General features: G+C 58.9%; 1 protein-coding gene and 1 long non-coding RNA gene across 2 annotated transcripts; both read right to left on the reverse strand.

The window, feature by feature from the left end:
- Positions 1–2,499: 2,499 nt before the first annotated feature.
- LOC134171968 (zinc finger protein 345-like) lies at positions 2,500–4,255 on the reverse strand (the record flags this gene model as incomplete). Its single annotated transcript, XM_062634643.1, has 1 exon — positions 2,500–4,255. A coding segment is annotated over one exon (1,725 nt), but the record flags the coding sequence as incomplete, so codon positions are not given.
- Positions 4,256–4,285: 30 nt separating this feature from the next.
- On the reverse strand, positions 4,286–8,018 carry LOC134171973 (uncharacterized). Its single transcript, XR_009967794.1, has 3 exons — positions 7,931–8,018; positions 7,781–7,855; positions 4,286–4,371 (listed from the first exon to the last, which is right to left on the reverse strand). It is a non-coding gene; the product is annotated as an uncharacterized LOC134171973 (long non-coding RNA).
- Between the last annotated feature and the right edge of the window lie 4,363 nt (positions 8,019–12,381).

The following is a 12,381-nucleotide window of genomic DNA, read 5'->3' on the forward strand; positions in this document are numbered from 1 at the left end:
CCCATTGGAGATGGGTTGAACCCCATTGGAGATGGGATGAACCCCATTGGAGATGTCCCCAATGGAGATGGGATGAACCCCATTGGAGATGGGACAAACCCCATCGGAGATGGGATGAACCCCAATGGAGATGGGATGAACCCCATTGGAGATGTCCCCATTGGAGATGTCCCCATTGGAGATGGGATGAACCCCATTGGAGATGTCCCCATTGGAGATGGGATGAACCCCATTGGAGATGTCCCCATTGGAGATGGGAGGAACCCCATTGGAGATGTCCCCATTGGAGATGTCCCCATTGGAGATGGCATGAATCCCATTGGAGATGGGATGAACCCCATTGGAGATGGGATGAACCCCATTAGAGATGGGTTGAACCCCATTGGAGATGGGATGAACCCCATTGGAGATGTCCCCATTGGAGATGTCCCCATTGGAGATGGGACGAACCCCATTGGAGATGGGATGAACCCCAATGGAGATGGGACGAACCCCATTGGAGATGGGACGAACCCCACTGGAGATGGGATGAACCCCATTGGAGATGGGTTGAACCCCAATGGAGATGGGACGAACCCCATTGGAGATGGGATGAACCCCATTGGACCTGCCCTCGAGCCATCCAACCCCCCCCCCCTTGAAGCCTGAGGAGCCCCAATTGGAGCATTCCCAGCCCCACTTGGGACTCCCTTGGGATCTGGGATGTGGAGCAATGGGAAGAGGAAACCCCCATCCCAAGGAGAAGACCTCATCCCGAGCTCCTACGTTCTACTTTATTCCCACTCATGGAAAACAAAAGATGAGGAATTCCGGCCCCACATCCCCCGCACCCCCAAACCCCCCCAACCCCCATACAATGAGACACGAGAAGAAGACCATGGACAAAGGACACGGCCAATGGCGGCTTCGGAAGCTCGGCGCTGGGAATTCCAGCCCGAATCCCACTTGGGAAGAGAAGGAACCCGCCTCAGGTGCCTTCAGGGAAGAGCTTTGTGATCCTTTGGGGTGGCGTTGGGGTCTCTGGGGTCTCGGTGGGGCCTTGTGCCCCATTGGTGCCGTTATCCATCCACCATCGTCCAGCCGTCAATCCTCCATTGTCCATCCATTATCCATCATCATCCAGCCATCCATCCATCATCCGTCCATCCATCACCCATCATCCATCCATCCATCATCCATCATCATCATCATCCATCCATCCATCATCCATCATCATCATCATCATCCATCATCCATTCATCATCCATCCATCATCCATTATCATACATCCATCATCCATCCATCATCATCCATCCTCCATCCTCCATCATCCATCCATCATCCATCCATCATCATCCATCCATCATCCATCCATCATCGATCCATCAATCATCATCCATCATCATCATCCATCATCGATCATCCTCCATCCATCCCTTTCCCTACATTCAGCACCGATTTTGGTCCCATTCCCTGTATCCTTTCCTTTTCCCATTCTTTCCCTCCTCTTTCCTTTTCCATAGCCATTTTCCCTCTTTTTTTTGGGGGGTGGGGACTATTCCCTCTTCCTCCTCCATTCCCAACAGAGCCTTTCCCATCGCACCGTGTTCCGCTTGGATCAATCCAGATCCCACCCAAACCTTCCCAATCCCAGAGTTCCCAGCTATGGAACAAGCCCAACGATTCCTCTTGTTGGCCAACCCCAGTTGGGTCTTGAGTGGAACAAGCCCAACGATGCCTCTTGTTGGCCAACCCCAGTTGGGTCTTGAGTGGAACAAGCCCAATGACACCTCTTGTTGGCCAACCCCAGTTGGGTGCTGATTGGAACAAGCCCAATGACACCTCTTGTTGGCCAACCCCAGTTGAATGAATGGAACAAGCCCAATGACACCTCTCGTTGGCCAACCCCAGTTGAGTGAATGGAACAAGCCCAATGACGCCTCTTGTTGGCCAACCCCAGTTGGGTGCTGATTGGAACAAGCCCAATGACACCTCGTTGGCCAACCCCAGCTGAGTGAATGGAACAAGCCCAATGACGCCTCTTGTTGGCCAACCCCAGTTGGGTCTTGAATGGAACAAGCCCAATGACGCCTCTCGTTGGCCAACCCCAGTTGTGCGTTGAGTGGAACAAGCCCAATGACACCTCTCGTTGGTCAACCCCAGTTGGGTCTTGAGTGGAACAAGCCCAATGACACCTCTCGTTGGCCAACCCCAGTTGGGTCTTGAGTGGAACATGCCCAATGACGCCTCTTGTTGGCCAACCCCAGTTGGGTCTTGAGTGGAACATGCCCAATGACGCCTCTTGTTGGCCAACCCCAGTTGAGTGAATGGAACAAGCCCAATGACGCCTCTCGTTGGCCAACCCCAGTTGGGTGCTGAGTGAGCTTGGCCCCATAGCCCGAAGGCGCCTTCCCCATCCTCTCCCAGCCCCCTCAAGCGCCTCCCTCCAGCTCCGGCTGGGCCCATCCCAACGCCGGCTCTTGCTTGGCCCCACATCCCCCCCCCACCCCCCCACCCCCCCGGAGCCGTGGGGCTGGCGCCGGGGCCGGGCTCAGTTGCTGAGGGACGAGGCCTGAGCCCCCGGGGCTGGAGGCGGGGGGAAGCAGGGCTGGGGGAAGGCGCGGGCAGGGAAGGGCAGGGCCCAGGGCAGCTCCAAGGCCGGCACCGCGCCGGGGAAGGGCGGCAGCGCCGGGACGGGCGCAAAGGGGCCGGAGAAGGCGGCGTTGGCGGCGTCGGCGGCGTTGGCTTTGGCCTTGTCCCCGTTGTGGGTGCGTTGGTGGCGGTTGAGGTGGGAGCTGCGGCTGAAGCACTTCCCGCACGCCCCACACTTGTAGGGCTTCTCGCCGGTGTGGACGCGCTGGTGGATGGTGAGCTCGGAGCGTTGGATGAAGCTCTTGCCGCACTCGGAGCACTGGTAGGGCTTCTCGCCCAAGTGGATGCGTTGGTGCTTGATGAGGTTGGAGGAGACGCTGAAGCACTTCCCGCACTCCCCACACTTGTAGGGCTTCTCCCCCGTGTGCATGCGGCGGTGCTTGGTGAGATCCGACTTCTGGATGAAGCCTTTCCCGCAGTCCCCACACTTGTAGGGCTTCTCGCCCAAGTGGGTCCGTTGGTGCTTGATGAGGTTGGAGCGGACGCCGAAGCTCTTCCCGCACTCCCCACACTTGTAGGGCTTCTCCCCCGTGTGCATGCGGCGGTGCTTGACCAGCGCCGAGTTCTGCCCGAAGCTCTTCCCGCACTCCCCACACGCGTAGGGCTTCTCGCCCGTCTGCGTCCCTTGGTGCTTCACCCTCTCCGCCCCATAAGCGAGGCTCTTCCCGCACTTATGGGGCCGCGCCTCCCCGCACTCCTCGCATCGGCCCAACGAGCGCCGGCACTCGACGCATCGACCCGGCTCTTGCCCCACGGCGTGGACCCGTTGGTGCCGTTCCAAGTGGGACCCTTGGGAGAAGCTCTTCCCGCACGCCCCACACCGGTAGGGCTTCTCCCCCATATGGATGCGGCGGTGCCGATCCAAGTGGGAGCTCCACGCGAAGCTCTTCCCGCAGTCTCCGCACCGGAACGCTTTGCCGGCGCCGCGGCTCCGTTGGGGCTGCGTCGATGTCGACGCCGTCGCCTTCCCTCCCTCCCCACACTTAGGGGGTTTCTCGGCGCCGTGGGCCCGCCGGTGCTTGGCCAAAGCGGCGCCGTTGGCGAAGGCCTTCCCGCATTGGCCGCATTGCGAGGGCTTGGCCAAGGCTTTGGAAGGGTCCGAAGGGACGCGGCAGCGCCCGCACGCCGCCGCCGATGCGCCATGGATGCGGCGATGGCGCTCCAAGTGGGAGCTCCAACTGAAGCGCTTCCCGCATTCGGGGCACCCATAGGGCTTCTCGCCCGTATGGATGCGCCGGTGCCGTTCCAAGTGGGAATTCCAATGGAAACCCTTCCCGCAATCGCCGCACTTGTACGGTTTCTCTTCCACGTGGAGCTTGCGGTGCTTGGCCAAGCCGGAAGGGGCCGGGAAGCTCTTCCCGCACTCCGGACACTTGGAATTCTTCTCGCCACCGACGCGGCGCCGTTGATGGGGGAGAAGGGTCGATGGCAACCGGAAGCACTTCCCGCCTTCGGCACAGGCCCGCGGGCGCTTCGGGAATGCCAAAGCTTTGCCGCAATCCTGGCACCGGTTGGAAGGCGCCAAGGAACGCGATGGGAACCTCTTGAAGCTCCGGTGGCTTCCCGGACGCTTCCTGGGGGGCTTCGGAGGCGGGGGGTCGGCTTTGGGGGGGGGGTCTCCACTTGTGGGGCTGGGAATGGGGCCTTTGGGATGGGGCGATGGGGACGGAGGGGGAGCGGCCTTGTCCAGCTCGCCCGGCGGAGGGTCCTCGTCGTCGTTCTCGCTCAACAAGGAATCGTCTATAGGGGGAGAGAAGGGGGGGGGAGACGTGGCCTCAGCAGCCAACCCCATTGGTTGGTTGCTCCCGTGATGCTGGTTGGGTTCAACCAATCATTCCATGCCTTTTACCCAATGGAAGCCCATTGGGATCTTCCAATGGCCACCCAACTCCATTGGTTGGCGATTGCATCCAACCCATCGTCCCATGCCTTTGATCCCAATGGAATTCCAACGCCATTGGTTGGCGATTGCATCCAACCCATCGTTCCCTGCCCTTGATCCCAATGGAATTCCAATGGGATCTTCCAATGGCCACCCAACCCCATCGCTTGGCGGTTGCATCCAACCCATTGTCCCATGCCATTGATCCCAATGGAATTCCAATGGGATCTTCCAATGGCCACCCAACCCCATTGGTTGGCGGTTGCATCCAACCCATCATCCCATGCCCTTGATCCCAATGGAATTCCAACGCCATTGGTTGGCGGTTGTATCCAACCCATCGTCCCATGCCCTTGATCCCAATGGAATTCCAATGGGATCTTGCAATGGCCACCCAACCCCATTGGTTGGCAGTTGAATCCAACCCATCATCCCATGCTTTTGATCCCAATGGAAGCCCATTGGGATCTTCCCAATGGCCACCCAACCCCATTGGTTGGCAGTTGAATCCAACCCATCATCCAATGCCCTTGATCCCAATGGAATTCCATTGGGATGTTCCAATGGCCACCCAACCCCATTGGTTGCCGGTTGCATCCAACCCATCATCCCATGCTTTTGATCCCAATGGAAGCCCATTGGGATCTTCCCAATGGCCACCCAACCCCATTGGTTGGCGGTTGCATCCAACCCATCATCCCATGCCCTTGATCCCAATGGAATTCCAATGGGATCTTCCAACGGCCACCCAACCCCATTGGTTGGCGGTTGCATCCAACCCATCATCCCATGCCTTTGATCCCAATGGAATTCCAGTGGGATCTTCCCAATGGCCACCCAACCCCATTGGTTGGCGGTTGCATCCAACCCATCATTCCCTGCCCTTGATCCCAATGGAATTCCATTGGGATCTTCCAATGGCCACCCAACCCCATCGGTTGGGGGTTGCATCCAACCCATCATCCAATGCTCTTGATCCCAATGGAATTCCAATGGGATCTTCCAATGGCCACCCAACCCCATTGGTTGGCACTTGCATCCAACCCATCGTCCCATGCCCTTGATCCCAATGGGATTCCAATGGGATCTTCCCAATGGCCACCCAAACCCATCGGTTGGCGGTTGCATCCAACCCATCATCCCATGCCCTTGATCCCAATGGAATTCCAACGCCATTGGTTGGCGGTTGTATCCAACCCATCGTCCCATGCCCTTGATCCCAATGGAATTCCAATGGGATCTTGCAATGGCCACCCAACCCCATTGGTTGGCAGTTGAATCCAACCCATCATCCCATGCTTTTGATCCCAATGGAAGCCCATTGGGATCTTCCCAATGGCCACCCAACCCCATTGGTTGGCAGTTGAATCCAACCCATCATCCAATGCCCTTGATCCCAATGGAATTCCATTGGGATGTTCCAATGGCCACCCAACCCCATTGGTTGCCGGTTGCATCCAACCCATCATCCCATGCTTTTGATCCCAATGGAAGCCCATTGGGATCTTCCCAATGGCCACCCAACCCCATTGGTTGGCGGTTGCATCCAACCCATCATTCCATGCCTTTGATCCCAATGGAATTCCAATGGGATCTTCCAATGGCCACCCAACCCCATTGGTTGGCGGTTGCATCCAACCCATCATCCCATGCCTTTGATCCCAATGGAATTCCAGTGGGATCTTCCCAATGGCCACCCAACCCCATTGGTTGGCGGTTGCATCCAACCCATCATTCCCTGCCCTTGATCCCAATGGAATTCCATTGGGATCTTCCAATGGCCACCCAACCCCATCGGTTGGGGGTTGCATCCAACCCATCATCCAATGCTCTTGATCCCAATGGAATTCCAATGGGATCTTCCAATGGCCACCCAACCCCATTGGTTGGCACTTGCATCCAACCCATCGTCCCATGCCCTTGATCCCAATGGGATTCCAATGGGATCTTCCCAATGGCCACCCAAACCCATCGGTTGGCGGTTGCATCCAACCCATCGTCCCATGCCCTTGATCCCAATGGGATTCCAATGGGATCTTCCCAATGGCCACCCAACCCCATCGCTTGGTGATTGCATCCAACCCATCGTCCCATGCCCTTGATCCCAATGGAATTCCAACGCCATTGGTTGGCGATTGCATGCAACCCATCGTCCCATGCCCTTGATCCCAATGGAATTCCAATGGGATCTTCCCAATGGCCACCCAACCCCATTGGTTGGCACTTGCATCCAACCCATCATCCCATGCTTTTGATCCCAATGGAAGCCCATTGGGATCTTCCAATGGCCACCCAACCCCATCGCTTGGCGGTTGCATCCAACCCATCGTCCCATGCCCTTGATCCCAATGGAAGCCCATTGGGATCTTCCAATGGCCACCCAACACCATTGGTTGGGGGTTGCATCCAACCCATCATCCCATGCCCTTGATCCCAATGGGATTCCAATGGGATCTTCCAATGGCCACCCAACCCCATAGGTTGGCGGTTGCATCCAACCCATCATCCCATGCCCTTGATCCCAATGGGATTCCAATGGGATCTTCCCAATGGCCACCCAACCCCATCGTTTGGTGATTGCATCCAACCCATCGTTCCCTGCCCTTGATCCCAATGGAATGCCATTGGGATCTTCCAATGGCCACCCAACCCCATTGGTTGGCGATTGCATCCAACCCATCGTTCCATGCCCTTGATCCCAATGGAATTCCAATGGGATCTTCCCAATGGCCACCCAACCCCATCGGTTGGCGGTTGCATCCAACCCATCATCCCATGCCCTTGATCCGAATGGAAGCCCATTGGGATCTTCCAATGGCCACCCAACCCCATCGGTTGGGGGTTGCATCCAACCCATCATCCAATGCCCTTGATCCCAATGGAATTCCAATGGGATCTTCCAATGGCCACCCAACCCTATTGGTTGGCGGTTGCATCCAACCCATCATTCCCTGCCCTTGATCCCAATGGAATTCCATTGGGATCTTCCAATGGCCACCCAACCCCATTGGTTGGCGATTGCATCCAACCCATCGTTCCATGCCTTTGATCCCAATGGAATTCCAATGGGATCTTCCCAATGGCCACCCAACCCCATTGGTTGGCAGTTGCATCCAACCCATCATCCCATGCCCTTGATCCCAATGGAATTCCAATGGGATCTTCCAATGGCCACCCAACCCCATCGGTTGGCGGTTACATCCAACCCATCGTCCCATGCCCTTGATCCCAATGGAATTCCAATGGGATCTTCCCAATGGGACTCACCGGCCGCCGCTCCCCTCCTGCGATGGGATTCGGCGAAGGCCGTGATCCTTGGCCAACTGATGGCGATCTCTTCCGCTACGGATGAACAACGGGAATGGGGGGGAATTCCATGGGAAAAGGGGGGGGAAAAGGGGGGGGGGTGGGGCTCACCCAATGAGATGACGCTCTCGTAGCTCTCCTGCATCTTATCCCAATGGGAATGCTCGTCCCGGGCTTGCTATGGGGCCGCAATGGGGCTGGAATGATGGGGGGGTCACCGAGCACTGCAATGGAAGCAATGGGGGTGTGTGGGGGGGGATTGGGGTGCATGGGGGGGGTCCAATGGGGGGTATAAGGGGGTTCAATGGGGGTCTAGGGGGGTTCAATGGGGCTACAGGGGAGTCCAATAGGGGTATGGGGGGGTTCAATGGGGATGTGGGGGGGTCCAATGGGGGGTATGGGGGGGTTCAATGGGGATGTGGGGGGGTCCAATGGGGGGGATGGGGGGGTTCAATGGGGGTATGGGAGGGTTCAATGGGGGTATGGGGGGGGTCTAATGGGGGTATGGGGGGGTTCAATGGGGGTATGGGGGGTCCAAGGGGGGTATGGGGGGATTCAATGGGGATGTGGGGGGGTCCAATGGGGGGTATGGGGGGGTTCAATGGGGATCAATGGGGGGGTCAATGGGGGTCAATGGGGGGGTTCAATGGGGGGTATGGGGGGTTCAATGGGGGTATGGGGGGGGTCAATGGGGGTATGGGGGGTTCAATGGGGGTATGGGGGGTCCAATGGGGGGTATGGGGGGGTTCAATATGGGGGGGTTCAATGGGGGTATGGAGGGGTCCAATGGGGGTATGGGGGGGTTCAATGGGGGTATGGGGGGGTCCAATGGGGTTCTGGGGGGGTCCAATGGGGGATTGGGGTGTTCAATGGGGGTATGGGGGGGTCCAATGGGGGGTATGGGGGGGTTCAATGGGGGTATGGGGGGGTTCAATGGGGGTATGGGGGGGTCCAATGGGGGGGCTATGGGGGGGTTCAATGGGGGTATGGGGGGTCCAATGGGGGGTATGGGGGGGTTCAATGGGGTATGGGGGGTTCAATGGGGGTATGGGGGGGTCCAATGGGGGGGATGGAGGGGTCCAATGGGGTATAAGGGGGTTCAATGGGGGTATGGGGGGTTCCAATGGGGGGTATGGGGGGATTCAATGGGGGGGTCCAATGGGGTTCTAGGGGGGTTCAATGGGGATATGGGGGTTTCCAATGAGGGTATAAGGGGGTTCAATGGGGGTCTAGAGGGGTCCAATAGGGATATGAGGGAGTTCAATGGGGGTCTAGGGGGGTCCAATGGGGATATAGTTGGGTCCAATGGGGATTTGGGGTGTCCAATGAGGCTATGGGGGGGATCCATTGTGGTTATGGGGGGGTTCTATGTGGGTATAAGGGGGTTCAATGGGGGTCTAGGGGGGTCCTATGGGGGCTATGGGGGGGTCCAATGGGGCTATTGGGGGTCCTATGGGGGCTATGGGGGGTCCAATGGGGCTACAGGGGGGTCCAATGGGGCTATGGGTGTGTCCTATGGGGCTATGGGGGTGTCCTATGGGGCTATGGGGGTTCTAATGGGGGTCTAGGGGTGTCCAATGGAGGCTATGGGGCTATGGGGGGGGGGTGTCTGAGGGGTTATGGACCCCTATAGGTCCAATGAGGCTATATAGGGGTCCAATGGGGCTAGGGGGGGCTCCTATGGGGCTATGGGGGGGCCCTATGGGGCTATGGGGGGTTCCTATGGGGCTATGGGGGGGCCCTATGGGGATATGGGGGTCCAATGGGGCTATGGGGGGGCCCTATGGGCCTATGGGTGGGTCCTATGGGGCTATGGGGGGCCCTATGGGGTTATGGGGGGCCCTATGGGGCTATGGGGGGCCCTATGGGGATATGGGGGTTCCTATGGGGCTATGGGGGGTCCTATGGGGCTATGGGGGGCCCTATGGGGCTATGGGGGATCCTATGGGGCTATTGGGGGGCCCTATGGGGCTATGGGGGTGTCCTATGGGGCTATGGGGGTGTCCTATGGGGCTATGGGGGGCTCCTATGGGGACTATTGGGGGGTCCAATGGGCCTATGGGGGGGCTCCTATGGGGCTCCTATGGGGCTATGGGGGGCTCCTACGGGGCTATGGGGGGGGGGCTATGGGGCTATGGGGGCTGCTATGGGGCTATGGGGGGCTGCTATGGGGCTCTGGCCTATGAAAAGGGGGGATTGGGGGGGGGGGGGGGGATGCAAAGAACGCGGCTGGATCCGGTGGGAAAGGAAGTGGGAATTCGACCCCCTCCCCCCCCCCCCCATGACATCGCTATGGGGCACGGATTCCCCCCCCCCCCCACTCCGCCCCACATTGCTCTGCCCCATTACCTGGTCCCGATGGCGTCGGGATGCGGAGGTGATGGAGCGATGGGATGAATGGGGCGGGAATAGGGGGGATATGGGGCGGGAATAGGGGGGATATGGGGCGGGAATAGGGGGATATGGGGTGGGAATAGGGGGGATATGGGGCGGGCTATGGGATTTGCGGGGGGAAACGGGGGATATGGGGCGGGAAACCGGGGCTATGGGGCGGGAATAGGGGATACGGAGTGGGATAATGGGATATGGGGCGGGATAATGGGGCTATGGGGCGGGATAAGGGGCTATGGGGCGGGCTATGGGGTGGGATATTGGGCTATGGGGCGGGATAATGGGATATGGGGGGGGATAACGCGAGGCTGTTGCACGCCGGCTCCGTGATGCGGAGCACACAGGAAGGGGATGGAGCAAGGATAAAGGGGGGGGGGATGGGGGGGGGGATGGGGGGTGGGGGAGGGGGTGGTACCCACCATAGACAGGAAAAGGGGGGGGGGAGGGGGAGGGGGAGGGGGGGGGGGGGGGGAAAACCGGGATCCGGAACCTTGGGATCGCCGGGAACGGAGCCGCTTTTGGTGGGTGCGGGGTTTAAATGGGGGGGGGAGGGGGGGTCCTGATGGGGGTGGGGGGGGGGAGCAACCCCCCCCCCCCCCCCCCCTTTCGGGCCTCTTTGCAATGGGATCGGCGCCGCCCGGCTTTGTCCGGGCTATGGGGGGAAAAGGGGGGGGGGGGGGTTCCTGTATCCCTATGGGGATGGGGGGCGATGGGGATGGGGGGCGATGGGGGGCGAATGGATCCAATAGGGATTCAGTGGGATATGGGGGGCAAAGTGGGTCCCATCCATCCCATATGGAGCCAGTGGGGATGGGGGGTGATGGGGGTCGCATGGATCCCATAGGGATTCAGTGGGATATGGGGGGAAAGGGGGTCCCATTCATCCCATATGGAGCCAGTGGGGACGGGGGGTGATGGGGGTCGCATGGATCCCATAGGGATTCAGTGGGATATGGGGTGTAAAGGGGGGTCCCATTCATCCCCTATGGAGCCCGTGGGAATGGGGATCGGGGCAATGGGGGTCACATGGATCCCATAGGGATTCATTGGGATATGGGGGGCAATGGGGGTCGCATTCATCCCATATGGAGCCAGTGGGATATGGGGGGTAATGGGGGTCGCATGGATCCCATATGGATTCATTGGGATATGGAGGGCAAAGGGGGTCGCATGGATCCCATAGGGATTCAGTGGGATATGGGGGGTAAAGGGGGTCCCATTCATCCCCTATGGAGCCAGTGGGAATGGGGTTTATGGGGGGCAATGGGGGTCGCATGGATCCCATATGGATTCAGTGGGATATGGGGGGCAAAGGGGGTCCCATTCATCCCATATGGAGCCAGTGGGGACGGGGGGTGATGGGGGTCACATGGATCCCATAGGGATTCAGTGGGATATGGGGGGCAAAGGGGGTCCCATTCATCCCCTATGGAGCCAGTGGGGATGGGGGGTGATGGGGGTCGCATGGATCCCATAGGGATTCATTGGGATATGGGGGGCAATGGGGGTCGCATTCATCCCATATGGAGCCAGTGGGATATGGGGGGCAATGGGGGTCGCATGGATCCCATAGGGATTCAGTGGGATATGGGGGGCAAAGGGGGTCCCATTCATCCCATATTGAGCCAGTGGGGATGGGGTGATGGGGGTCACATGGATCCCATAGGGATTCAGTGGGATATGGGGGGCAAAGGGGGTCCCATTCATCCCATATGGAGCCAGTGGGAATGGGGTTTATGGGGGGCAATGGGGGTCGCATGGATCCCATAGGGATTCAGTGGGATATGGGGGGCAAAGGGGGTCCCATTCATCCCATATTGAGCCAGTGGGGATGGGGTGATGGGGGTCACATGGATCCCATAGGGATTCAGTGGGATATGGGGGGCAAAGGGGGTCCCATTCATCCCATATGGAGCCAGTGGGAATGGGGTTTATGGGGGGCAATGGGGGTCGCATGGATCCCATAGGGTTTGAGTGGGATATGGGGTTTATAGGGGGCAATGGGGTTCACATGGATCCCATAGGGATTCATTGGTATATGGGGGGCAAAGGGGGTCGCATGGATCCCATAGGGATTCATTGGGATATGGGGGGTAAAGGGGGTCCCATTCATCCCATATAGAGCCAGTGGGAATGGGGATGGGGGGCAATGGGGGTCGCATGGATCCTAT

The sequence above is a fragment of the Pezoporus occidentalis genome, unplaced genomic scaffold (assembly GCF_034315485.1).
Source record: "Pezoporus occidentalis ecotype Australia unplaced genomic scaffold, CSIRO_AGI_Poc_V1 ctg432, whole genome shotgun sequence".
NCBI lineage: Eukaryota > Metazoa > Chordata > Aves > Psittaciformes > Psittacidae > Pezoporus > Pezoporus occidentalis.